The sequence below is a fragment of the Dioscorea cayenensis genome, chromosome 10 (assembly GCF_009730915.1).
Source record: "Dioscorea cayenensis subsp. rotundata cultivar TDr96_F1 chromosome 10, TDr96_F1_v2_PseudoChromosome.rev07_lg8_w22 25.fasta, whole genome shotgun sequence".
Taxonomy (NCBI): domain Eukaryota; kingdom Viridiplantae; phylum Streptophyta; class Magnoliopsida; order Dioscoreales; family Dioscoreaceae; genus Dioscorea; species Dioscorea cayenensis.
Genome location: NC_052480.1, coordinates 4,298,597 through 4,325,512, shown reverse-complemented (window position 1 = coordinate 4,325,512; position 26,916 = coordinate 4,298,597). Strand labels below are relative to the sequence as shown.

The 26,916-nt window shown below is 36.1% G+C and overlaps 4 protein-coding genes across 5 annotated transcripts; 3 read left to right on the top strand and 1 right to left on the bottom strand.

The window, feature by feature from the left end:
* The first annotated feature begins 2,219 nt into the window (after positions 1-2,219).
* LOC120270209 (probable phosphoribosylformylglycinamidine synthase, chloroplastic/mitochondrial) lies at positions 2,220-10,890 on the top strand. Its single transcript, XM_039277240.1, is given in 7 exon segments — positions 2,220-2,350; positions 5,247-5,373; positions 6,520-6,635; positions 6,637-7,822; positions 7,824-8,408; positions 8,410-10,584; positions 10,667-10,890. Coding segments are annotated over 6 exon segments (4,314 nt in total). The 3' UTR covers positions 10,579-10,584; positions 10,667-10,890.
* A 1,271-nt stretch (positions 10,891-12,161) lies between these two features.
* Positions 12,162-16,939, top strand: LOC120270902 (heparan-alpha-glucosaminide N-acetyltransferase-like). Of its 2 annotated transcripts, none has more exons than XM_039277977.1 (14): positions 12,162-12,436; positions 13,161-13,298; positions 14,236-14,317; positions 14,404-14,480; positions 14,568-14,687; positions 14,877-14,897; positions 14,982-15,098; positions 15,188-15,279; positions 15,349-15,415; positions 15,495-15,576; positions 15,663-15,754; positions 15,832-15,975; positions 16,064-16,225; positions 16,390-16,939. In XM_039277977.1, the coding sequence occupies exons 2-13, from the start codon at positions 13,161-13,163 to the stop codon at positions 16,208-16,210; spliced, it is 1,179 nt and encodes a 392-aa protein (XP_039133911.1). In that variant the 5' UTR covers positions 12,162-12,436; the 3' UTR covers positions 16,211-16,225; positions 16,390-16,939. The 2 variants fall into 2 exon arrangements, with proteins under 2 accessions (XP_039133911.1, XP_039133910.1); XM_039277976.1 differs by having other exon boundaries at positions 16,381-16,939.
* A 686-nt stretch (positions 16,940-17,625) lies between these two features.
* On the top strand, positions 17,626-19,620 carry LOC120270903 (START domain-containing protein 10). The gene is made up of 5 exons (XM_039277978.1): positions 17,626-17,906; positions 18,011-18,263; positions 18,340-18,498; positions 18,618-18,764; positions 19,422-19,620. The coding sequence occupies exons 1-5, from the start codon at positions 17,815-17,817 to the stop codon at positions 19,539-19,541; spliced, it is 771 nt and encodes a 256-aa protein (XP_039133912.1). The 5' UTR covers positions 17,626-17,814; the 3' UTR covers positions 19,542-19,620.
* Positions 19,621-20,054: 434 nt separating this feature from the next.
* LOC120270436 (probable leucine-rich repeat receptor-like protein kinase At5g49770) lies at positions 20,055-25,588 on the bottom strand. Its single transcript, XM_039277439.1, has 18 exons — positions 24,751-25,588; positions 24,551-24,671; positions 24,389-24,460; positions 24,240-24,314; positions 24,082-24,153; positions 23,835-23,996; positions 23,664-23,738; positions 23,528-23,599; positions 23,387-23,458; positions 23,238-23,306; positions 23,092-23,166; positions 22,947-23,018; positions 22,739-22,873; positions 22,167-22,642; positions 21,932-22,084; positions 21,724-21,860; positions 21,012-21,467; positions 20,055-20,696 (listed from the first exon to the last, which is right to left on the bottom strand). Exons 1-18 carry the CDS (start codon positions 24,875-24,877, stop codon positions 20,220-20,222), a joined length of 2,898 nt encoding a protein of 965 aa, XP_039133373.1. The 5' UTR covers positions 24,878-25,588; the 3' UTR covers positions 20,055-20,219.
* Between the last annotated feature and the right edge of the window lie 1,328 nt (positions 25,589-26,916).

The window sequence follows — 26,916 nt, the reverse complement described above, 5'->3', positions numbered from 1 at the left end:
TAATTAAATCTTAAGTAGGGGCAAAAATGTCATTTCACTTTACTTATCATAATTAAATACTTTTATTAATTATTTTATTTAATAATTAATAAAAGTATTTAATTACCCCCAATTTTGGGTTGGATGATAAAGCAAGGCCAAATATGTCATTCCCACCTTCAATCCAAGCATTACCCCCAATTTTGGAGGTAATGACAAAACCTAGTTGACCCCCATCACATGCCCAATGACTTGGAATTCTAAACATGCCTAGAGATACCCAAACATGGGTATAGATGGATGGGGGTAATGTTTCCCATACCTAGGGATCCATTACCCCCATCCAAACGGGTCCTTAGTATCTTGTATATTAAACAATTTATATTCAAAATAATTATTAAATAAAAATATATTTTTTTTATTTAATAAAAACATCTATACTATTATTATTACATATAGTGGTTTTATTTGTTTATTTAGCGTAAAAAATATATAAATAAAGATGATATATTCAGATGCTAGATTTACCAAATATTTATCTTTCATTTTTTTATAAAGAATAAATCTTTATTTAAAATCTTAATATTAGTCATAATAAAATTAGTTTCAATTTTGAAATTCCATTTATTTTATTTTAAAAATCAGTCATAATATAATTAGTTTCAATCTTAAAATTTATTATTTTATTTATTCCAAGTGCATGAGTGTAATTCTAATCGATGGATTAGAAGTAGTGCCATGCAACAAGAGGCACTTATCAATGCAATCCAATTGATACAATAAAAACCTCTCGTTATTTAATTTCTTAAATAATAATTTATTTGCCCATTTTAACCTAATTCATTTCAATAAAAAAAATATTTTTTTTATGATTTTGCTTGTAATAATAATAATAATAATAATAATAATAATAATAATAATGTAAAAGGATCATGATATCCTTCTCAAACTTTAACATACTCGATAACTTATATATACATTAATACATACATATATATATATATATAGTGATAATATTTTAACAAGAACTTTTAGACTATTTAGAGTAAATATTAGTAATCCTTGGGAAGATTTTTATTTTTTTTTTACAAATACGATAAAGCATATTTATACAATTATAGATGTACGTATTGGTCAATAATTTGATGATTCAATCCGTACATTCGCACTTGGTGACACCAGATTCTGGTTACAAACTTGCACCTACAACTGAAGATCCATTATCACTACTGTGTTCAGTAGGACTTGAATTCTTAAATCCCTCATGCCAATCGCTTATGCAGTGGATCAATACAATTAGGCTACAAACCCTCTAGCTTAAATCATTTTCTCTTATAATAATAATAATAATAAGGGAAAATTACTGTTTATCCCTCGATAATTTCAAAACTTCCCAAACAGCCCCTGTGAGTTTTGCATACCTCGACAACCCTTCCTTTATTGTTTCACTTCCTTTTTACCCCTGCGATTATGAAATTCCATCATCGCTCTTAAACCTTTTTGCATACATTTTTTTCATTCTTTTTCGATTCCTTTTTGCATGTACTCATTTCTTAAACAGAGAGTCTCATTTTTTAAATAGAACTCATTTCTTAAACAGAGTTCATTTCTTAAAGCAGAAAACTCATTTTTAAACAGAAACCTCATTTTTAAACATAAAACTCATTTTTTTAAACAAAAAAACATTAATATTTAAACAGAAAAAACAAATATTTACGTGATAAATTAATCCCGGATATAAAAAAACCAATTAATCTTGGCCACTCGTACATATTTCAATAGAAACAACGATATTTAAGCACTTTTTTTAAACGTAAACGCAATATATTAAGATGAAAACATCGATAGTTAAACAAAGACAAACAAGCATATAACGAGAACTCATTTCTTAAACGAGAGCTTATTTTTAAAGCAGAGACCTCATTTTTAAACGAAACCTCATTGAGTAGTGACATTGAGTATCTCATCGTCGCGATCTCGCGCGAACGCTGAGTCTTGAGCTCCGGATCCGGGCGAGTGATCTCGAGGTGGCCTCGCTCGTGTGGGGGTGTTAAAGGAGAAATCTTTGTCGGCGTTGGCGATCCGGTTGGTGACGTTCCTCGGCGGTCGGAGTGGTGAGGTCTTGGTGGCGACGTCGGATAAGGCGAGTCTGAACTTGAATGGGAACTATTCTCATTGCGGAGACCGCAACATGGATAGCAATAGGGTTAGGGTTAGGGATCATTCCGGGGTTTGGATCCATGGTGCCTAAGTCGATAGCGGAAGCGGAGGGAGGAAGCGGTGCTGACGTAGGGGTTCGATCTCGCCGTCTTCGTCTTCGTCTTCATCGTCTTCCACAGCTAGTCGAGCCCTCATCTCTTTCATCTTCTTCGTCAGTCGACCTCGGGGAAGACCGCATGCTCCTCGTCAGTCGGCGAAGGCATCGAAAGGTTGCACTCGTACATATTTAAATAGAAACAACGATATTTAAGCACTTTTTTTAAAGCGTAAAGCGCGATATATTAAAGCGAAACATCGATAGTTAAACAAAGACAAACAAGCGTATAAAGCGAGAACTCATTTCTTAAAGCAGAGGCTTATTTTTTTAAAGCGAGACCTCATTTTTTTAAGCAGAAACCCTCGTTGAGTAGTGACGTTTGAGTATCTCATGCCGTCCGATCTCGCGAAAGCAGCTGAGTCGCTGAGCTCCGAGATCCGGGCGAGCGATCTCGAAGGTGGCCTCGCTCGTGTGGGGTGTTAAAGGAGAAATCTTTTGTCGGCGTTGGCGATCCGGTTGGTGACGTTCCTCGGCGGTCGGAGTGGTGAGGTCTTGATGAGCGACGTCGGATAAGGCAGGTGAACTTGAATGGAACCATTCTCATTGCGGAGACCGCGACATGGATAGCAATAGGGTTAGGGTTAGGGGATCATTCAGGGGTTTGGATCCATGGTGCCTAAGTCGGTGCGAGGGAGCGGAGGGAGGAAGCGGTAGCCGATGAGGGTTCGATCTCGCCGTCTTCGTCTTCGTCGTCTTCCACGGTCGTCGACCTCATCTCTTTTCATCTTCTTCGTCGTCGACCTCGGGGAAGACCGCGATGCTCTCGTCGTCGAGCGAAGGCATCGAAAGGTTGCACTCGTGCATATTTAAATAGAAACAACGATATTTAAGCACTTTTTAAAGCGTAAGCGCAATATATTAAAGCGAAACATCGATAGTTAAACAAAGACAAACAAGCGTATAAAGCAGAGAACTCATTTCTTAAAGCAGAGGCTTATTTTTTTAAAGCAGAGACCTCATTTTTAAAGCGAAACCTCGTTTGAGTAGTGGCATTGAGTATCTCATCGTCAGCGATCTCGTATGAAACGCTTGAGTCTTTCGAGCTCCAGATCCGGCGGCGATCTCGAAGGTGGCTCTCGCTGGTGGGGTGTTAAAGGAGAAATCTTTGTCGGCGTTGGCGATCCGGTTGGTGGCGTTCCTCGGCGGTCGGAGTGGTGAGGTCTTGATAGCGACGCTCGGATAAGGCAGGGTGAACTTGAATGGAACCATTCTCGATTGCGGAGACCGCATGACATGGATAGCAATAGGGTTAGGGGTTAGGGATCATTCGGGGTTTGGATCCATGGTGCCTAAGTCGGTGTGCGAGAGCGGAGGGAGGAAGCGGCGTCGAGTGAGGGTTCGATCTCGCCGTCTTCGTCTTCATCGTCTTCCACAGCCGTCGACCTCATCTCTTTCATCTTCTTACGTCGATCGACCTCGGGGAAGACCGCATGCTCCTCGTCGTCGAGCGAAGGCGTCGAAAGGTTGCAGCTCGTACATATTTAAATAGAAACAGCGATATTTAAGCACTTTTTTTAAAGCGTAAGCGCAATATATTAAAGCGAAACATCGATAGTTAAACAAAGACAAACAAGCGTATAAGCAGAGAACTCATTTCTTAAGCGAGAGAGCTTTATTTTTAAAGCAGAGACCTCATTTTTTAAGCAGAAACCTCGTTGAGTAGTGACATTGAGTATCTCATCGTCGGTGATCTCGCATAGCAGCTGAGTCTTTCGAGCTCCGGATCGGGCGAGCGATCTCGAAAGGTGGCTGCTCGTGTGGGGTGTTAAAGGAGAAATCTTTGTCGGCGTTGGCGATCCGGTTGGTGACGTTCCTCGGCGGTCGGAGTGGTGAGGTCTTGATGGCGAGCGTCGGATAAGGCGAGTGAACTTGAATGGAACCATTCTCGATTGCGGAGGCCGCATGACATGGATAGCAATAGGGTTAGGGTTAGGGATCATTCAGGGGTTTTGGATCCATGGTGCCTAAGTCGGTGGCGAGGGAACGGAGGGAGGAAGCGGCGCGATGAGGGTTCGATCTCGCCGTCTTCGTCTTCATCGTCTTCCCACGCATGCGACCTCATCTCTTTCGTCTTCTTACGTAGAGTGGGACCTCGGGAGAGCACGCGTGCTCCCTCGTCGTCGAGCGAGGGCGTCGAAAGGTCTGCGCCTTTTCTCTGCGCAAGATCGAGATCTAGATCGAGGGTGGAGATCAAAATTCTAGGGTTTGAAATCCCATTTTTCATCTGCAGCGTGTTGTGATTGTGAGCGCATGCTTTGTCTCATCTGGCCCAGTAAGCTATGATAAAGAGATTTTGGGGGTGATAAATACACCACAAAAACTCATTTCTTAAACATAGACCTCATTTTTAAACAAAAACCTCGTTTCTTAAAGCAGAAAAACTCATTTCTTAAACCGAGGCACTCATTTTTTTAAACGAAACCTCATTTCTTAAGCAGGAAAACTCATTTTCTTAAACAAAAAAACTCGTTTTTAAACAAAAACTTCATTTTTAAACATGAAACTCGTTTTTAAAGCGAGCCTCATATCTCAGTATTTTTAAATAGAAAGCTTCGTTTTTAAATGAAACTCATTTGCACTCTAGGGCATTATAGTCAAACCCTCGTCGCACTTGCCACAACTTCCATGAGGAGACAATTTTAGGTCAAAAAATTCCAAATTAACTCTATCAATCACCGTTAGATGTTTGAGGGGTTTAAAAAATCATTGTATTCAAAAGGAAGGGGTTTTTGGGGAGTGCAAAACTATCGGGGTGTTTTTGGTAATATTGCAAACTTACAGGGTGTTTTTGGCAATTTCCACTAATAATAATAATAATAATAATAATAATAATAATTAGGCCGGTGGTGAGTCAAGACAACCAGTGACTCAGTGAGTCAGTGGATTGAGCCGGCCAAGTCGGCCTCACAGGGTTTAATGTGGTCAGTGACTATGGATGGTGCCTCTATAGCGCCGTAATCTCCTCATTTCCTCTTCGCTCTTCTCCTCTCCTCTCCTCTCCTCTCCTCCTCTCCCTCATTCCCCCATTGCCCTCTCCACCGCGCACACCAGCTGTTCAATCAAAAGCCTTAACCAAGGTTCACCTCCATCACATCCCCCATTTTTTGTGCATTTTTCCCTATATTTTCAGTATTTTATTTCATTGAATTCTGTTCTTATTTGATTACTGTTGAGATGTTTTGCCAGAAGTGTATGTTTTATGTATTTCATTGTTGAAGACTTATGAGCATGTTGTGATTGGAGGTGTGTGGGCTTTTGAATTCTAATTTCTCTTTTTCTCCTTATAAAGATGTGTTTCTTTTTCATCTTGATTCTCTAGAGCTTTTTAGTGAGGATGTTTTTGAGTGTTTGTGGTTAGGATTTATGGTTTGGAAAGTAGTTGTTTTGTCTTTTCAATTGTATTCTGTGTGTGTGTTTTGATTATGTGAAGCAAAACTTGAACTTCATTATGTTTTCAGTAGAATATAGTTCTATTAATTCATTGAAACCACTAATTTATGCCAGTTTTTTGCCTCTAAGAGTTACTTTTCTATGTCTATTGCCCTACTTGATTGCCAATTGATTTCTTGTACTATTGTGTGGCGTATATTAATATCTGTTTCGGCACATATGTGTTACCTGGGAATCATCCATCTCTCTGTCTGGACTTGAGATTTGCTTATAAATCTGCAATGTGCTTTTGTGCTTTTGTTGTGTACAATGCAACTTAACATATTATTTGGCTTTGTTCTTGCTCTAGCTTATTTTGTATCGATATCTGAAAATATATCGCTTAAAGTGATCTCAGCTCCCCTTGGATCTATGTGAATCATAGAAGAAGATTTAATGACCTGATCTTTTGTTTCATGTTTTTCTATGTGGCAAGCTGATAAGTTATCAATGTGTTCTCCTTCAGTTGAAACATTCTCCATTTTTAGAATGCTAGTGCTGACTTTATGTCCTACCCTTTACAACAGTGACCTAATGGCGACCTTAAGAGAGGGTTCGATTACAAACTCCTGTCAATTGTAGGTAATAGTTGATCTGGTGGTCATTTTGTTTTCTTTTATAGGGAATGGAGTTTTTATACTCAATCTTCATTTTGCCAACATATTTAGAAGTTTTATTGGTTATTGGAATTTTTTCCCAGGGACCAAGAAGACAAAGTCTGTTTCTGGATAGACTATCTAGTATAAGAAGGTGCCATGTATTTCGAAGTACCATATGTCACAGAAGTTTGAAAGTCGTTCCTGATAGAAGAATTTCTTCTGTTTCCAATAAAGTCCAACCCAAAAGCCGTGGTTTCAAGTGACACAGAGATTTCAGTCGGTGGAGAATCTGATGTACTGAAAACAGTATCATGATATTATCCACTTCTTCCGCTATCCACTAATTCAAGAAAGTGCAACTGTTGAACTTCTTAAGAAGATCCAGCAAAAAATTTCTAGCAATATTATTGGTTTAAAAACTGAGCAATGCTTTAATATTGGACTTAAATCTGAGTTGTCCACAGAAAAAATAGACATACTGAAGTGGCTTCTGAAGGAGACATTTGAGCCAGAAAATTTGCAGTCAAAAAGTTTTCTTGAGAAAGAGATCCACCAAGCCATGCCTACTGTATTGATTGAGGTTGGACCACGCATGTCTTTCACCACAGCTTGGTCAGCAAATGCTTTGTCTATTTGCCAAGCATGCACGCTAACAGAGGTAACCAGGATGGAGAGATCAAGAAGATACCTTCTGTACCTACGGGCTGGAAGCAATCCACTGGAGGACAACCAAATTAATGAGTTTGCATCAATTGTTCATGATAGGATGACGGAGTGTGTTTATCCCAAGAAGCTCACATCATTTAGCTCGACCATTGTTCCAGAAGCAGTTAGTTTTGTTCCGGTCATTGAACATGGAAGGGAGGCTCTGGAGGATATTAATATGAAAATGGGTCTTGCATTTGATGAGCATGACATTCAGTACTACACAAGCCAATTTAAAGATGATATAAAGCGTAACCCAACAACAGTTGAACTCTTTGATATTGCTCAGTCAAATAGTGAGCATAGCATGCATTGGTTTTTCAATGGAAAGCTTGTTATAGATAGGCAGCAGATGGATATGACTCTCATGCAGATTGTTAAGAGCACTTTGAGGGCAAATCCAAACAACTTTGTTATTTGTTTCAAGGACAATTCAAGTGCTATTAAGGGTTTCCCTGTCAATTCATTACGCCCGACATCACCTGGCTCCACATCTCCTTTATGCAGAATAATACGTGACCTTGATATTTTATTTACTGCTGAAACACATAATTTTCCGTGTGCTGTTGCTCCTTATCCTGGTGCAGAAACTGGTGCCAGGGGTTGCATTAGGGACACACATGCGACGGGTAAAGGATCCTTTGTTGTTGCTTCAACAACTGGCTATTGTGTTGGCAGCCTTCTTATTGAAGGTTCATATGCTCCTTGGGAAGATCCATATTTGGTGTATCCATCCAACTTGGCTTCTCCTCTGCAAATCTTGATTGATGCAAGTAATGGGGCATCAGACTATTGGGAACAAATTTGGAGAACCTTTAATCCAAGATTTTACAAGAACATTTGGAATGAAACTGTCTAATGGAGAAAGGCGTGAATGGTTGAAACCAATTATGTTCAGTGCAGGTATTGGGCAGATTGATCACTCTCATATATCAAAAGGTGAGCTAGAAATAGGAATGCTGGTTGTGAAAATTGGAGGTCCGGCATATCGAATCGGAATGGGTGGTGGTGCTGCTTCAAGCATGGTTAGTGGGCAAAATGATGAAGATTTAGATTTCAATGCTGTCCAACGTGGAGATGCTGAGATGGCACAGAAACTGTATCGTGTCATCCGTGCATGTGCTGAAATGGGAGAAAGCAACCCAATCATCAGCATTCATGATCAAGGTGCTGGTGGTAATTGTAATGTAGTCAAGGAGATTATTTATCCCGAAGGTGCTGAAATTGACATCCGAGCTATAGTAGTTGGTGATCATACATTATCAGTACTAGAAATTTGGGGTGCTGAGTATCAGGAACAGGATGCTCTCTTGGTGAAACCTGAAAGTCATAGCTTGCTGCAAAACATATGTGAAAGAGAAAGAGTATCTATGGAAGTTATTGGGAATAATCAGTGGCAGCGGACGAGTTGTACTAGTAGATAGCTCAGCTATTGAACAATGCCAATCTAGTGGACTCCCTGTTCCGCCTTCAGTTGTGGATCTTGAACTTGAAAAGGTACTTGGTGACATGCCTCAGAAATGCTTTCAATTTAAATGCACGCCACCAGTTCTGGAGCCTGTTGACATTGCCCCTGGGACCACGTTAATACACTCACTGAAGCGGGTTTTGAGGGTTCCTTCAGTTTGCTTAAAACGCTTCTTGACAACAAAAGTTGACAGATGTGTAACAGGGCTTGTGGCTCAGCAACAGACAGTTGGACCCTTACAAATTCCGCTTGCTGATGTATCTGTTATCGCTCAGACATACACTGATCTGATAGGTGGCGCTTGTGCCATTAGAGAGCAGCCTATCAAAGGTCTTATAAATCCAAAATCTATGGCGCGACTTGCAGTTGGTGAAGCATTAACCAATCTTGTTTGGGCTAAAGTTACATCTCTTGGTGATGTCAAAGCGAGTGGTAACTGGATGTATGCAGCAAAGCTTGACGGGGAGGGAGTAGCTATGTATGATGCTGCTACAGCCCTTTCAGAAGCTATGATTGAGCTGGGCATAGTGATAGATGGGGGAAAAGACAGTCTCTCTATGACAACTCACGCTGGTGGTCAGGTTGTCAAGGCTCCCGGAAATCTTGTTATCAGTGCCTATGTTACTTGTCCTGACATAACATTGACAGTGACTCCAGACTTGAAGCTGGGAGATAATGGTGTTCTATTGCATATTGATCTGGCAAAAGGAAGACGACGATTAGGTGGTTCTGCTCTTCTGCAGTCATTTGACCAAATTGGAAATGATTGCCCTGACCTTGATGATGTTTCTTACCTGAAGAAGGTTTTCAATGTTGTTCAAGAACTATTGGGTGAAAAATTGATCTCTGCTGGTCATGATATCAGTGATGGCGGGTTCTTAGTCTGTATTCTTGAAATGGCAATTGCTGGGAACTGTGGAGTGGAACTGAACCTGAGCTTTGGTCTTGTTATTGAGGTTAGCTCGAAGAATGTAGATGTGGTCAAACAAAAGCTGGAAGCTGCTGGTGTTTCTAGTGAGATCATCGGCAATGTTACTGCATCACAGATGATTGACTTATCAGTTTACGATGCAGTTCAATTGAAGGAAGAAATGCCTCATCTCAGGGATTTGTGGGAAGAAACTAGTTTCCATTTGGAGGGATTTCAAAGGTTAGCTTCCTGTGTAGAACTGGAGAAGAAAGGTTTGAAGAGCAGGCACACTCCACTGTGGGAACTCTCCTTTACACCAAAATTTACTGATGAGGTATTTATGTCTGCTACTTTGAAGCCTAAAGTAGCTATTATTCGCGAGGAAGGGAGCAATGGAGATAGAGAAATGTCCGCAGCATGCTATGCTACAGGGTTTGAACCGTGGGACATCACAATGTCTGACCTCTTGAGTGGTAAAATTACATTGGATAACTTCCGTGGAATCATCTTCGTTGGAGGATTTAGTTATGCCGATGTATTGGATTCAGCAAAAGGTTGGTCTGCATCAATAAGGTTCAACCAGCCTTTACTACAGCAGTTCCAAAAGTTCTACAACAGGCTTGATACTTTCAGTCTCGATGTTTGCAACGGGTGTTAGCTCATGGCGCTTCTTGGATGGGTACCGGGGGCTGAAGTCGGTGGTTCTTTAGGTGCTGGTGGAGACACATCGCAACCGAGATTCATTCACAATGAATTAGGTCGTTTTGAATGTCGCTTCACCAGTGTGCAGATCGGAGAATCTTCGGCTATTATGTTCAAGGGAATGCAAGGTAGTACATTGGGTGTTTGGTCTGCTCACGGTGAAGGGAGAGCATTCTTTCCTGACGATGAAGTCCTAAATCGTATTCTGAAGTCTGATTTAGCACTTGTTCGATACTGCGATGACACCGGGAGTGTGACCGAACTCTATCCTTTCAATCCAAATGGCTCGCCGCTCGGCATTGCAGCTCTTTGTTCTCTTGATGGACGGCATCTTGCGATGATGCCGCACCCGGAACGATGCTTCATGATGTGGCAATTTCCATGGTATCCAGAAGAATGGGAAGTTGATCAGAAAGGGCCTAGTCCTTGGTTAAGAATGTTTCAGAATGCAAGAGAATGGTGCTCTTGAAACATGGTAAAAACTACTGCATGACACTCGTTGTTGAGATTTAACCTTTTTCGGCTTTTTAACTGATAGTTTATGCTTACTGTTTCAGGTATCTGATTGAAGATTGCTGTTATTTGCTCTTTGAATTCTGAAGTCATAGATATACATAACTTTTTTCTGAAATATATCTGTTTATAGAAGTTGTCTTCTTATTTTTTCTGATATGTTACTGAGAATTGATGTCTTTTTATCATGATGTTTAGAGTCATGTTTTGAAAAATAATAGTAATTTCTTCAATTTTGAGTATGTCATGAGAAATTTGGTCTTTGGAATTGGTTAATATTTTGTATGGATGTATAGCATGTGTGAAATTTCTAGTTGTATAACTTGGGATGTTTTTGTGAAAAAAATAAATCTAGGCAAATTTGTAAATTTCTTCTGGTTTATTTTTAGATTTCTATGTACTACTTGCTTTATAAAAATTATAAAATATTCTTGATATTGTGTGTAAGTATATACTTAGACAAGACATAATCCTTTGGACCTTTGTTATCCATTTAAGTAGGTCAGACGTTTCACTAATCCTTTAAGTGCGAAGAAAAATATATGTATTAATGATTAATAATATCAGTTTTAGTTTCTTAATTTGAATTAATAATTTATTAAAATTTGCATTATCATTCATCTTGTGGTGTTTTTTTTTCTTTTTTTTTTGAAAGATTGGAATTACTATACATGTAATATTTATATTCAAGTATATAAAAAATTGGGGAAAAAATAGGATTAAGTTTGAATTTTGTTATATTCTACATGCACACCTTTGAAAGATATTTATATTTTTTGATTTCAAATACATGACCTTTGTTTTTGCGCACTCATATTATGTCCTGTTGGAGTTATCTTACTGTTTCTTATAAAATGGTTTCTAGTTCTTGTCCTAATAACTAGAATTATTCCAAAAATGGAATAATATATATATATATATAAGCTTAATAACCCTTTCATTAATTTTCTAGTGCCAACATAGTATCTATAAAATCCTACTTAAATTCTGTGTATCCAAGTGAGGTTTTATGGATTGAATGATCGATTTTCGGTCCATGAGCACATATTTTTAATGTATACAATGTTTGTCATTTTTATAAAATAAAAATCTATAAAATCAATTTAAAATTTAAATTCTCATAATTATTTTACATGAAAAATAAAGAAAGTTTTAGTATGTAATGTATAACACAATTTTTTTTTAAATACATATTATTTTAAAACTACAGATATAACCAAACCAAAATTTCTTAAATAAGAATAAAATATTTTCAAATAAAAAATCCCTCTTTCACAACAACAATAAATAAACAATAAAAAATCAAATGATTAATAAGCAACTCTTCTTCCATTCTCCAACGCTTACGTCCATTGTGCCCCATCTCACACGGCCGTCCATCATTCACTTTCTCTTGGCTCTCATGAACTCTAATAAAACCCACAAAATAATAATTAAATAATAATTTAAATTATTAATTTAATTTAATTTAATTCTTTGTCTTATAATATTGATTCTTTCTCATCTTAAAAAGGAAGCCAAGTTTCGTAGAGAAAAGAACATTCAAACTCAATAAGAGTACTCAGCTAGCTAGAGGCATACATAGATAGCATAGGATTAATATGGAAAGCAAAGATGGGAAAGAGATTCAAGTGGCTATTCAAAGTAGAAGAAAAAGAAGAAGAAGAAGGTGATCATGATGAAGAAAACAGTGCAAAAAGGTGGAGCAGTTGCCGGAAAAGCTCGCCGGAGAGGATGCACCACCACAGGAGGGCCTCAAGACTAAAAGCAAGAGAGTGGCAGCTTTGGATGCTTTCAGAGGTCTCACCATTGTGGTAATCATTTAATCATGCTCTACGTACACCCCTAAAAGTAATTTTTTTAAAAGTAATTATTAAATATTAATTTTAATAAATATTTATTTATATATATATATACATATATGTCAAAGATTATTTGAGTTATTGATATTAAATCCTCTATATAAAACGTTCATCCTACTAAGGAGACTAGTTTATGCAAGTGAGGGCACATGCGTTGTAGGGCTCAGCTCATCACGTGTGTCCATCCCTAACCCATAATTTTTCGAGGAGTGTATTCTAGCATATGGTTTGTCCACATAAATTAATATATATAGTATATACACACATATTCCTTTGATTCCATCATACATGTTAAATGATTGAGTTGAGGGAGTTTCATATGAGCATCATCATGCATCATAATTGAATTTTTTTTATTAAACAATCGTTTTATTAAAATAACTAAGAGTTTTACATTAATTAACTTGAAAAAAAATATGAATTTTAATATATAAATTTAGATTTTTTATTCTATTAATTAATTAAATTTTTTTTATGTGGTATCAAATCTAAATAAAATATTTAGTTTGCATCTACCATAAATATTTGGTAGTTTGTTTGAAACATGTTTTTTTAAAGCAGAACCAACAACTATCAAAGACACTGGATTAGAGTAATTGTTTATAATTTTAATATATGTTGGGTGCATGTCTATATATATATATGATAATTAAATAAGAAGTGTTTATTCATGTAGATGATGATATTGGTGGATGATGGTGGTGGAGCTTATGAGAAGATGGATCATTCACCATGGAATGGATGCACACTTGCTGATTTTGTCATGCCTTTCTTCCTCTTCATTGTTGGAGTTGCCATTGCTTTGGCTCTCAAGGTCTCACCATTTTCCCTTTCTCTATATTTATTTATTTATTTTTTAAATAAAATGAATAAATCATAAATTTATTAAATTCTCTATATTTATTTTAATAATTTATTTCAATAATTAGCTTCCAAACATTATCCATTAGTATTTTAGAACTTATAAATGACCATAAAAAATCCATTGTACTTGTTACATGATCTATATTCTTAAACCCAAACATGTTATAGCATATACTATAAACTTATTTTTATAGAGATGTAATCATTTAAATAATTATATTTAATAGTTATTTTAAGAAATTGTTAATATTCATACACACTTATAATTATTATTTAAAATTTAAACTTTTGTTAACTAAATAAAAATTTCACTCCAACATAATATTTAATTTTTATTAAAAAAAATTAAACACTATCATCCCTCAATCAAACATTCTCTAACAATTATAATAGTTAAATAAAATAATGATAATGATAATTATATAATAATATGTATAAGTTTCCATTATAGCTGTAAAAGAGTGATGATGCTAATTTTTATGGACATAGTTCTATAGTAACTATTATTGAACCCTGACGTGCATCATCCCCGGTTCTTTACTTGGCTTAATTTAGCATATTTTAGAAAATAAAAGGCATCAAAATTTTTTTACTTGATGATCAATCTATCTCTATATTATATATTAAAATAAATACCATAATTTAGATTAACTTTTTTTTTATAATATTAGTTGATGTGAATGACTATCCCATTCTATTAAAAAAATAATATATATTTTTTTAAAAATAATTTATAATTTTATATAAAAAATTAATAACTAATTTGTGCTTGCTTATCCTTTTTTTAAAATCAAAAACCACATGAAATAATTAATTAAAGATTATTAATGCTAAATTTAGTAAAATAATTGATTCCCTCCAAATTTTATGCTTTCAATGCATTGAAGAGAGTTCCAAGAGCTGTGGATGCCATTAGAAAGATCACAATCAGAACACTGAAGCTCATCTTCTGGGGAATTCTCCTCCAAGGTGAGATCTTTGGTTTCTCTCTCACATGCCCCCATTGATTTGCATTCTTTTGATGCTCTATGTTTGCAATGTGATCACTAATGAAGGTGGCTACTCACATGCTCCTGATGATCTCTCCTATGGTGTTGACATGAAGCATATCAGATGGATGGGCATCCTACAGGTCCCCTTCTATTGATTCCTTGATTCCTTTTTTGCAGAAAAGTTTTGATCTTTTTGTTCATGTTTTTGGATTTTGTTTGATGTTTAGAGAATAGCATTGGTTTATTTCGTGGTGGCTATTATTGAGACTTTCACAACGAAACTCCGGAAGACTGCTGTATTAGGTTCTGGCAAGTTTGCCATTTGTCGATGCATATCGATGGCAGTGGTAATCAAAGTTTGTGTTTTTAGGCATGCAGGACAGGTTTATGATGAAATGTCTGAGAGACACTTTTAAATTTGTGCTTTTAAAATATCTAGGCTTGGAGGGTTTGTTGCATTAATCATTTACATTACTACAACCTATTCGCTTTATGTTCCTGATTGGAGCTATGTTTTCCATCTCCCTGGTGATGAGAATGACGGGAAGAGATTCACGGTATGTTATTGGTGGTCATCTTGCTGTGAAAATTTGATGTAACATTTGTTTACAAGTTTAGACTTGTTTTTGGATTATTTTCAGGTTCCCTGTGGTGTGAGAGGAAGTCTTGGTCCTGCTTGCAATGCCGTCGGTTATGTTGATAGGCAAATTTGGGGAATAAACCATCTCTATTCTCAGCCTGTTTGGATTAGATCAAAGGTACGTTAAGTTTCATTTGAAGTGTATGTGTCACATATAAGCAGAAATATTTATCGGAATAAGCTCATCATGAGTGATGTTTTGTGCAGGATTGTACTTATGATTCACCAAATGCGGGCCCTCTTCGTGCTGATGCCGCTCCTTGGTGTCTTGCTCCATTTGAACCAGAAGGCTTCTTGAGGTTTGGTTTGTGCCCTCTCTATTTTTAGAAGCTTAAACTTGGACTTATTATTGCTTCTTGTTTTTTCAGTTCAATTTCAGCTATCCTTTCGGGTACCATCGGAGTGCATTACGGACATGTTCTAATTCATTTTAAGGTACCTTCGTATTAGTTTCACTCAATACTGAGAGATGGAGTGTTCTTGATAGCATTTTGGAATTTTTGATTCATCTTAGCTTCATTCGGAGAGGCTTAAGCATTGGGCGCTGATGGGATTTGCTTTGCTTGTATGTGGCATCATCCTCCACTTCACAAATGGTATGCAATTTCAATCCTTTGACAGTAACATAAGGGTGTATCACTCTCAATCTACTTTCTGATAACTCATGCTTGTCCTGTTGTAGCTATTCCTATCAACAAGCAACTGTATAGCATTAGTTATGTCTGCTTCACTGCTGGCGCTGCTGGGCTTGTTTTATCTGGATTCTATATACTGGTAGAGTTCTTGCTTACTCTGTAATTTGAATCATATCTGTTGGAACAAAGCATTCAGCTCTATCTTATAATATGCAGATTGATATTTGGGGATTAAGGACACCATTTCTGTTCCTCGAGTGGATAGGAATGAACGCGATGCTTGTGTTTGTAATGGCAGCTCAAGGCATCTTTCCTGCATTTATTAATGGGTGGTATTACGAGACTCCCAATAACTCCCTGGTACATCATCACCAAGTATTGATATAACAAACATAAGAAACTCAGAATTTTTTTGTGATCCTAATTGTGCACGTTTTCAATGTTGCAGGTTCATTGGATCCATAAGCACATATTTGTTAATGTCTGGCACTCTGAAAGATTAGGAACTCTTTTATACGTGATATTCGCAGAGATTGTCTTCTGGGGGGTTGTATCTGGCATTCTACATAAACTGGGGATCTATTGGAAACTTTGAAAGTGAAATCTCATGGTTAGTCATATTTTTCAATTGTTGAATTATCAAATACATATATAATTGTGAATAGAGTAGAAGTTTCTGAGTTGATTGACATTGTGGAGACATGAGAAATCGAATGTATCAGTTTCTTAGTATTTTAAGGCTTTGAGGCATTTGTGTTTGAAAAGTCTTTTCAGGAAAAAGCAATACACCCATTCTATGAATTAACAAGACTACAAGTTTGCATGCTTGAAAAAGCATGACATGTTACTAAAAGCGATATGCTTAGAAAGAAACACTACAACAAGGCACATGCAAACAGAGATGAAGTGGCTAAACGTTAGAACCAGTCCATTCAGGAATAGGATTCCCATCAAGTGGGAATGGGATCTCAAAATTATTGTCCTTATCCAGAGTCTAATTGGGTTCATAGGCTCCATTTCTGTCGATTAATGTTTCAAAATTTTGTCAGGACTTGCACTTTATCTGTTTAAATTTTGATTGAATGAAAGTTACTGCAGGGTTTTAAAATCCATTGTAAATCAAGCAGTGAATTAGTTTGAACAAACTATTACTGCATTGTACCAAGAGTCAATTTCACAAATCTTGCTTTTACTGTTTGAAAAATTACTTGAATGAAAGTTACTGCAGAATGTTAAAATCCACTGTAAATCAAAGTATTGCAGCATGTTTTCCATTTTTCTGAAACAAAATCATACATGTGATTAGATCTGACTGCCATTTCACCAAAAATCAATCCCGCTAATCTTGTTTAATTCAATTCAAATTTGATTCTGTGAAACCTTAACAAACATATAATTAATTGTTATTTTATAATGGGGCCATGATTTGTTGATGAAAGTCTGTATTTAAACCCTTCCTGGCATGACTTTTTCAATTATCTATTAGGAAACAGGTTGTCCTGCTATCACTGCAGTCAGTGGTGCTCCTCACCTGTTTAATATTTAGACAACATGCCCATCAATTGAATACATTTAGTTTCTGAAAATGTCTCCTCCTTTTGTGTCACACGCTCATGATAAACTCCTACGCAAACTCATATATTCCAGTTCTTCAGGATTAATTATACAAATCCGTGTCGGTGTCATACACATGATATTAGTTGCAAACCAAAGACATAGTAGCAGGTTTTTCCGTTTAGGGACTAACACTGGCTTTAAACCATAGATGAAAGATGTCGATTGCTTATGGATGATATGATGGTATGAAAAAAATTAATTGTGAGAGCATATGCACGTTAGATAATGGTGGGACTGTTACATCCTCTTAACCATTCTTTTCTTCTAGTCCTGGACCAACACTCCATGTGCTTCACCTTCCCCATCTCTAGTACATCTCATCCTCAAAGCAAAGAATCTTTTTCTTTCTTTCATTTTGTGGAGTGAGTGAAAATAAAGGAGAAGGTAAAGAATGAAGTAGAGATTGTAGAGAAAGGGATTGCCATGTGCACCCAAATTATGTAGTTTCCCTCTCTATCTGCCAACTGCATGTGCTCTTTGCCACTACAATCCCACTTCTCTCCCTTTAACTCTCCATAAATCCCCCTCTTCTTCTCCCTTTATTTTTCCATTCATTGTCCTTGTTCAACAATCTTCTTCACTATGTGGAGCACTAGTAGTACTAGTTGCGGTAGTGGTAGCAGTAGCAGTATTAGTAGTGGTTCGAACTCTCCTCCGGCTTCTTCTCGATCATGGTAACTAATCTCCCGCATTTATTTCAATTTTATTTTGACTTGTTGGTACGTTAATTATATTTCGTTTGTTTGATTTTTATGTATCCGTTTTTATTCTTTCATAGGTTGATAAGTGAAGATTCGTTGAGACGGTATGTGAATTATGCGAGCGAGAGTTGTATACAAGAGCTTTTATCAGCATCGGTTTCGAGCAGAGTTGGAGGAGATGATGGATGGAAGGTTCTTGCAACAGAGGATAATGTGGAGATATCGAAGAGGTGTTCGGGCTCACTGCATGTTTTTCGTAGCCGGTGGCTACTCCGATCAGTTTCACTGGAACAATTTATGACCGTTGCCAATGCTATCGATGCTGCTAAGGTCAGATTCTATTGCTTAATCAAACATCAATCTAAATATATAATTACAAGTAATGTTTTTCATCTGCCGAGAGCAGCAATGGGACGGGGATCTTGTGGAAGCCAAATATATCAAAGTTCTCGACGACAACTTGAGCATCATTCGTCTCCGGTTCGGCTATGCATCAAAGCCATTGTTCAAGAACCGGGAGTTCGTTGTGTATGAACGACGGCAGGAAATGGATGATGGTACATTGGTATGTGCTAATCTATTTTAACTAATCATGTGACATACGAAGTTAAATTAATTGTTGGGTAAGATTATTAAAGTTATTCATTTTATGAAGTTTTTAATGAAATTTATGTGTTGCTTCAGGTTGTTGCTGTGGCTTCTCTTCCAAAAGAGATTGCTGCTGGTTTGCATCCAAAAGGAAATAACTCCATTAGAGGCCTCTTGCTTCAGTCTGGATGGGTAGTTGAGAAGCTGGATGATCACTCTTGCCTGGTTACCTATGTTGTTCAGGTAGTATACTGATGGAAAATTACTAATATACCCTTAAAGTATTGGTTATGTTAAAAAAAAAATTGGTTGTATACTCTTACAAAAATAGTAATATTTGTGTGTATATTTGTATAAAATATATTTTTACTTGCTTATATATCTCCATGACTGAAATTTAATTTATAAATTTTATGAAAATTTAAATTGATTGTTCAATTTTATTTTTATTTTTTTGAAGATGTATAAAAGCAAAGAAGAATAATTTGTAAGGGTATATAAGTAAATATAATTTTCAGAAGGATTTATTAGGAATTATTTATTTTTATAAAGGTATGCCCCTAATTATTAATATATTTTTTGCAAAAACACTTTTATATACTTATATACTGAAATATGATTGACAGATGCCTTGGTTTTTTAATAAAATTTTAAATTACTTTTTGCTCATAAAAATATAATAAGCAAATATATATTTACATATATATTTCATAATAGTCTGAATAGTTGGTCACAAATTTGATACATAAAGTCTCATAGTGGTTGTGCTGATTTATTTAAATAAATATAAGGTTTATAAGCCAAACTAAATTATTATTTTTTTATTATTTTATGAAGTAAATACTTAGTGTACTTTTTATTTATTTATATTTATTTATATTTTTTTATTTGGTTTTGCAGTTGGATCCAGCAGGATGGTTGCCAAAGTGTTTGGTGAACAGATTTAATACAAAGCTGGTAATGATTATTGACAACTTAAAAAAATTAGCTCAAGCTTGTCCAATAAATAGCGAAATATAATTTTTTTTAAAAGAAGATAAATAATGTGTAAGTAAATGTGAGTAATGATTTCATATATATCTTTTTCTTTTCTTCTTTTTCCTTCTTTTCTCTTTACTGTTAATTGTATGTATTCATTGATATGAAATCCAGAATGTTTGATGCATTGTGAGGTGTGATTTTTCTCATTATTGATATGATCAAGTAACTCTTTTTTTTTTTTTCTAACTGATATTAAATGAGATAAATTTGACATAATAATTAATCTAAAGATATATCAGTACTTAATGTTAAATCAAGTTTATTTATCCACATTAATCCGGGGGAAAAATCAATTTATTATCAAACTAAAAACTATAAAAAAAAATTAAAAATTTATTTATTCAAACCAATATTCACAAGAATCAAATTTTTATGTGATAGTAAGTATTAGATAAATGGTTCATATATAATACATTTTTTTTTTAACATTTACCACAGACATCATGTTTATACAATAATTGAATTAAAAATAGCATAAAAAGAGAGAAAAAAGGAAACCAAAATTAATGTACATGATCAATGATTCAATCCTTTACACAAACCAATCAACCTGAACATATGCAGAATTTTTACAACAACCAGAAGCACATAAATTACATGCAAACACAAACCATGGATGAAAAACACACTGAAAAAAAAAATTACATGCACATAAATTCACTTGGTGTCAGACCTTGATGAAGGTATGGCACCACTGTAATTCATAAGAGCTTCATTACTGTACAAATGGCCTCGCAATGTGAACGAAGAATCACCATAACTGGCCGAAGTTGAAGCTGATTCGGCATTAGGATTAATGCCTGCAAGTTGCATGATATTTTCAATCTCCTTGACCACCTCACTCATTGTAGGCCTGTCGGCTCCTGATTCTCCGACACACATCAAAGCTAAGTCCACAAACCGGTTGAATCCGGCCAATGTATTTGACAATCCAATTGTTGAATCAACAAGTTGCTCAAGGCCATAGAGTTCCGTCTTCTTGTCAATGGCTGATTTTACTTCTCTCACAATGTATTTGTTTCTCTCTATTGGTTTTCTTGCGGTTATTAGTTCGAGCAGTAATACTCCGAAGCTGTAGACATCGCTCTTTTCTGTTAATTGTTGTGTCATGTAGTATTCCGGGTCTAAGTATCCCTGCGAAAGGAAAAAGAAAAAGATATTATTTGAGAATTAATTAATGTATAACTTTTACAATTACAGAGTTGGTTCATTTCTCTCCTAAAACGGCTGAGGATTCGAAGCATTAATTTTGTAGATTAGCAAAGGAAAAGGAAAAAAGATGAGATGACTATAAAGTTAACTCAAACATGAGTTTGAACGGATTTCGGAACCTATGTTAGGATAGAACTATATAAAATGCAGTTTTAAGCAATTTATAATGCAAATGGATAAAATAACATTGTAATAAAATAAAACTATTATAGTTGATTTCGGTTTGAGATCTCTCACCATTGTTCCTTTGACTTGAGTGGTGACATGGCCTTTTCTATCATTGGTCATTGGTTTGGAGAGACCGAAATCGGCAACTTTGGCATGTAAATGATTGTCTAAGAGAATGTTGTTTGATTTTATATCTCTGTGAACAATGGGAGGATCAGCAAGAAAATGTAGATAGGAGAGACCTCTTGCTGCATCAAGTGCAATCCATAGTCTCTTTTTCCAATCTAAACGAATTCCTGACATCCCCGAGAGGCTTTCTCTGAGAGTGCCATTAGGCAGATACTCATAAACTAACATTTGTTCGCCTTGGTCAAAGCAAAAGCCGACAAGATTGACGAGGTTCCTATGATGCACTCTTGTAAGCAACTCAATCTCATTTTTGAATTCATGCCCACCCTGCATTGAATCCTCTTGAGCTCTCTTTACTGCAACCATTTGTCCATCAAGTAGTGTTCCCTTGTACACCTGCAATAAATGCGAAAGGAAACTGTTAAAAGGAATTATTATTGAACAATTCTGCTCGAATTAGGAGGACTTAATTTCATATTTTAGATTGTTAATCTATATGTATGGTCGTCATGTGATTTTTCTTATTTTATGAATATTATCAGAAACTATAAACTTTGCAATTTTGTTAAAAATCTAGAATGTGAATTAGATTAATGTTACAAAGAGATGCACGACAGTAACCATTTCAAGGTCGAAGAGAAGTCACAATCACCTTGCCATAACCGCCAGAGCCAATGTGGTTTGGTTCAGAGAAGTTGTCAGTGCATTTCTTTAGTTCTTCGAAAGAAAAACATCTAGCTCCTTTCAACTGTGGAACACTGCCACTTCTCTTAGAAGGGTCCCAAGAACCTGCGAGAAAAACATCAGTTGATGAACAAGTATAACTAGTGACTAGTAAAAGAAAACACTCCACATCTTACCAAATGGATAACTCTGTTCCATCTTTTTTGCCTTTCCCTTCTTTCGAATCATCACAAAAATGACTAAACCAATAATTACAAGTAGTGCAACAACTCCGCCGGCTGAAGCTCCGACAATTGCTGCTGTATTGCTCGACTTTGAACTTGATCCTTCTGCATGAAGTTTATGCAAACAAAGTTGAACAAATATCTGAAACCTGATGAAAGAAATACTGACATATGGAGCAGAATTTACCAAGAATGGGAATGTATGGCTTTGGGATGAAATTATAAAGTGTGAAATAGTCAAAAATATCTGAGGTTTGATTACTGAAAAAACTCGCTATCAGGACAATATCTCCTTGATCAAACTTCGCCTTTCCTGAAGGAAATACTTCAACACTGATCTCCAAATAGTTGCTAGCATCCATAAAAGGATCATGAACGGCAACTGAGTCCACAGGAACCTTTCTAACTTGGAGCGTGCTAAGTATCTTTTTCTCAAGATCCTGATAGTATGTGCTATTCTGAAAATTAGAGACAGTGAGAAGCCTGAAGTATAGAATGCCTTCATATGGGTACGAGCAGAAACAGTTGGGACTGAGAGCTTGTTCTGAAGGACAATCAATGCCGCTGCAACTATTGGGTGTTGAATAAGGAGAATTGTTTTTTGTTCGGGCCGCACAATAATTTTCATTTGATCCGTGACGACAAACTGGGTTGTCTGCGAGTCTGCATAAGCGTTACTGAAGTAATTAGAAACAGCAGTTAAAACTACAGTTCTTGTGATTCAATGCATGTAATGGATACAAGTATCATGGTACTTACATAATAGTTTTATTGTAGTTACCATTATTACGGAAATCTGCAATGTCATTGGTCTGTAAATCCACAAGTCGGAGTTGAGTGCTGTAGCCTGAATCGATCTCCAGAGTACCATTTAATAGGTTATTTTTTAGCTGCCTGTATTTGTTGTAATTAGTTAATACAAGACTTAATTTAGGTATATGAAGATTCGAAGAAGAACAAGACTTACACAGTCTGTAATGGTGAAAAGCTGAATAGTCCTGCTGGTATTCCGCCTTGAACCTGTGAATGTTCGAGTAATCTGCAGTTTAAACATATGCATGTAAGAACTGTTAAGTAGAATGAATAATGCAGAGAAAGAGAGACAGATGTACAATGTTGTCAAAGATGGCAAGCTTGAAAACCATGGAGGCACATCTGATACATCAAAAGAATTGTTACTCAAGTCCCTGAAAACAAAAAACAGACTATAAAAAATTCGGTAAAGTGAATCAGAAGTCACTGAAAATCTAGAACTTACACATAATCGAGTGCATTCATTCCAGTTAAGTTTGGCAAGGGACCGGTTAACAGATTATTCGATAAATACCTGAAATGAAAACAGTAAGCATTGATCATATATTATTTGGGTGAACATTATAAAGTTTTTGACAAAATTTTTTTTCTCACAGTTCTTTCATGCTAGTAAGGCTGTTAATGGTGGTAGGTACAGGCCCAGTCAATTTATTTCCATCAAGACGCCTGTCAGAATGTTTCAAGTAATAAATCTCAATGAATTACAGAAGTTAATTTCTTTTTAGATAAACTTACAGAGCTTCTAATGATGGCACTAGGTTCAATGTCGAAGGAATGCTTCCAGTGAAGTTATTGTTGTTACAAATCCTGGTGCATGTCGAAGATGTTAAAACTACGTATCAATAATTTAGCTTTGATATATAGAGCTTACAAATGCTCCATAACCATGCCAGAGTGGAAGAGTTCTGGAGGAATGTTGCCGGATAACTTGTTACCACCAAAATGGCTGTAAATCACAGAAACAAATGTTCATTTAGTTTGGAAGGAGAAAGAACATTATAGTGACCATTTCTAAGTGTGGTAATAATGTCTGTTTACTTACAAATGCTCAGTTCTTCTTAGCATATCAAGACCAGGATTAATGCCATCGGAGATGGGAATAGTCCCAGAAATCTCATTTTCAGTGATATCAAACCAATAAAGACTTGATAGATTACCGAGAGAAGGAGGTATCGGCCCGCTGAGTTTGTTATAATTCAGATCTCTGCGGAAGCAATTCAAGCCAGCGTTATATACTCAAAGTTTTATCAATTCAGCAAAAGAATCGAAGTGAAAGATGTTGATGTTACAGAATAGTTAGGTGTTGTAAATTCCCGAGTTCAGGCGGAATTTGACCAGAAAAACCACAACCAAGAAGGATCCTTGAAGAAAAAATAGAACACAAGCAAAATAAAAAAATCATAAAAGAAATCAAAAAACAAAAGAAGCAAAGATCGTAAGTACTTACAAGTTTTTCAATTTATGTAGTTTGCCAATTGAAGCAGGAAGGGATCCACCCAAGTCAGGATTGTAAGAAAGATCCCTGCATGGATTTGGAAAATCTAAGATGAATTTTTAATCGAAAATTCAATTTGCATGTAAAAGAAAAACACTCACAAAAATAGCAGTTCAGGTAGATTTCCAATGTCTCCAGCTAGAGTTCCAGTAACTCCAACACTAGGCAATATTCTGATAATACATAGTTTATAAAGAAAATAGAAAGATTAAGTTAACAACATTAACAAGATTATGATAAGATATAATTTTCAATGTTCTAACATGCTTGTGATATGATAATTAGTGCACTTGATTCCAAGCCAAACACTGCCACAAGGATCAAAACCATTCCAGCTCCCAGGTTTGTTCTGAAATCCATCAGCGACAGCTTTAAGAGCAGCAGCTAAATCAAAGGAAGAGCAAATATTATTATTTTAGAAAAGATGAAGTAACTTTATTGGATTCAAATTCAGCAAACTAACCTTCATCAGATACTGTATTTTCTGCGACAATCACAACACAAAAGACAATGAAAAGTAGAAAAATCCAACATTTCTGAGTCATTTGTCTCAAATGCCAAATACTATCAATGATAAGTGAATGTTCCATAGTATTAAAGATAAGAGCACTTCAAAATGACAAAGATCTTCCATGAATCAAGAGGTATAAATGACCAGAAGGACCAGGTCTTGCTTAGTTCAGTAACAATTTGACTTGGTTATAAAAGAAAAAGAAAGAGTTGACTACATGATATCAACTGTTCAGGAGACAGCAACAAGTTGTCCAATTGAACTTCATAGATTCTAAACCAAGAAAATACCATTTTCTTTTTAATCATTTTAGTTAGCTAAGCAGACAACTTGCCAATATGCCTTAAAAATAAATCTTATACAAATAACAAAGATAAGGTTGGTTGAATCTCCTTCGATGGAAAACCAAGTCAACATCTACCTCCTACTCCGACATCATCAAAGTAATAACATTCAATTCAGTGATTAATTGATGATTTGCAAGCCATGGATGTAACAATGAGCCATGAAAGCCTTTAAACATGAACATAGTAACATAATATAGTTGAATTCTTCAATGTTTTGGATTATCCCATCATTTATTAACAGAAGTAATGAACATTCTCAGCATAAAACAAAAGAAAGAGAAACTAGTCCAACTCATCTATTTAATATTTATAGAATTTCACTCATGTGAGCAACAGATGCTAATTAAAGCTGAACAAAAAAACAGGTTAATTTGGAAGTTTAATTGGTATATGACTGAAGAAATGAACCAATGCACATAATTGATAACAAAATGCAGTCATTGATGAAGATTTCTGCTGAAAAAGAAAATATATACCAAATGAAGAAGAGTTGGCAACAGCGATGACCCAAGAGACCCAACAGCTATGGGTCCGTTAATTCCTACTCCGGTGGGGAAGGGGCTCCGGTCTCTCCCCGGACCGGGGCCTCCCTCAGGCCGGCGGAGAGGGAGGCCACCCCTGGTCCTCGGTGTGCAGGGTTGGAACGGGAGAGCGCCACGGTGTCAGTAACAAGAGAGACACACACGATGGAGCCCAATTCGCTTGAGTAAAAATTTTTTTTTTTGGAAAGGTTTCTTTAACTTTGGTTTATTTTCAAATTGGCTACCCAACTTCAATTTAAATTAATTTAGGCATTCAATTTTGATTTAAGTATACCGGCAGATTACTCGTTCGTTTTCCATTCCCCTTTGCTTACGTGGAAGGGAATGAGTCACATGCCTTCTTACACGTTGGATGGCTTAGCTGGTGTGTCCATGTCAATTGAAGCCCGACAGCTCAAGAAGCACTTACCACGTTACGCAAAGGGGCATCATGTCGCTTTTTTTCTTTCTCGAGAGATGAACTTTAGACAAAACATGAAACACCCATGCAACTTCTTCTCTGTAGTTTTTAGGGCATTCTAAACTCTATCTGAAGACTGTTTGAACGTTGAGCGGCGTGCAACATTGCAAACACGACAATGTGTGATTAAGTGAAGTTTGCTTTGCAGCAATGGCGGTGAATTAGAAAAGAAGGCCATTAAGGGTTGAAGCACCAGAATATTGTAAGTCCCTACTTGAAACCCTAACCGATTGAGTGTTGGTTTTTTGTTAAATTTGAAATTTAGACTTTCTGAATTTGCATAACATTAGTTTTTGAGGTACATAAACATGGTAGGTTTTGACATTATTGGGTATATTTTGTCATTGAGGACATTCACAGTGAATGTTGTTTTGATGAGGGTTTTTAGGTGATAGAGATAATTGTAGGGTGTTTTTTTAGGTACATGGCATAATTTATTTGTATAGAGATAATGTTTTTCTCTCTGGTTTGAACATATGCCGACAAAGATGCTGGGCCTTTATAATTGTAGGGTTTATGGCTACTACTTTAATTGTGTTTTGTTAGGTGCATAGCATAATTTATTTGTATAGAGATAATGTTTTGCTATCTGGTTTGAACATATGCCAACAAAGATGCTGTGCCTTTTATTGTGGTCCCAGACAGAGAACTGCTAGAAAATGCTCAATAAAGTTGGTTTATTCCTCTCAAGTTGCTTTGTTTGTTGCTTTGAGTTTATTACTCTATTTCGAATAATGTATGGATTTCTATTTGATTGCTTGGTTTTACT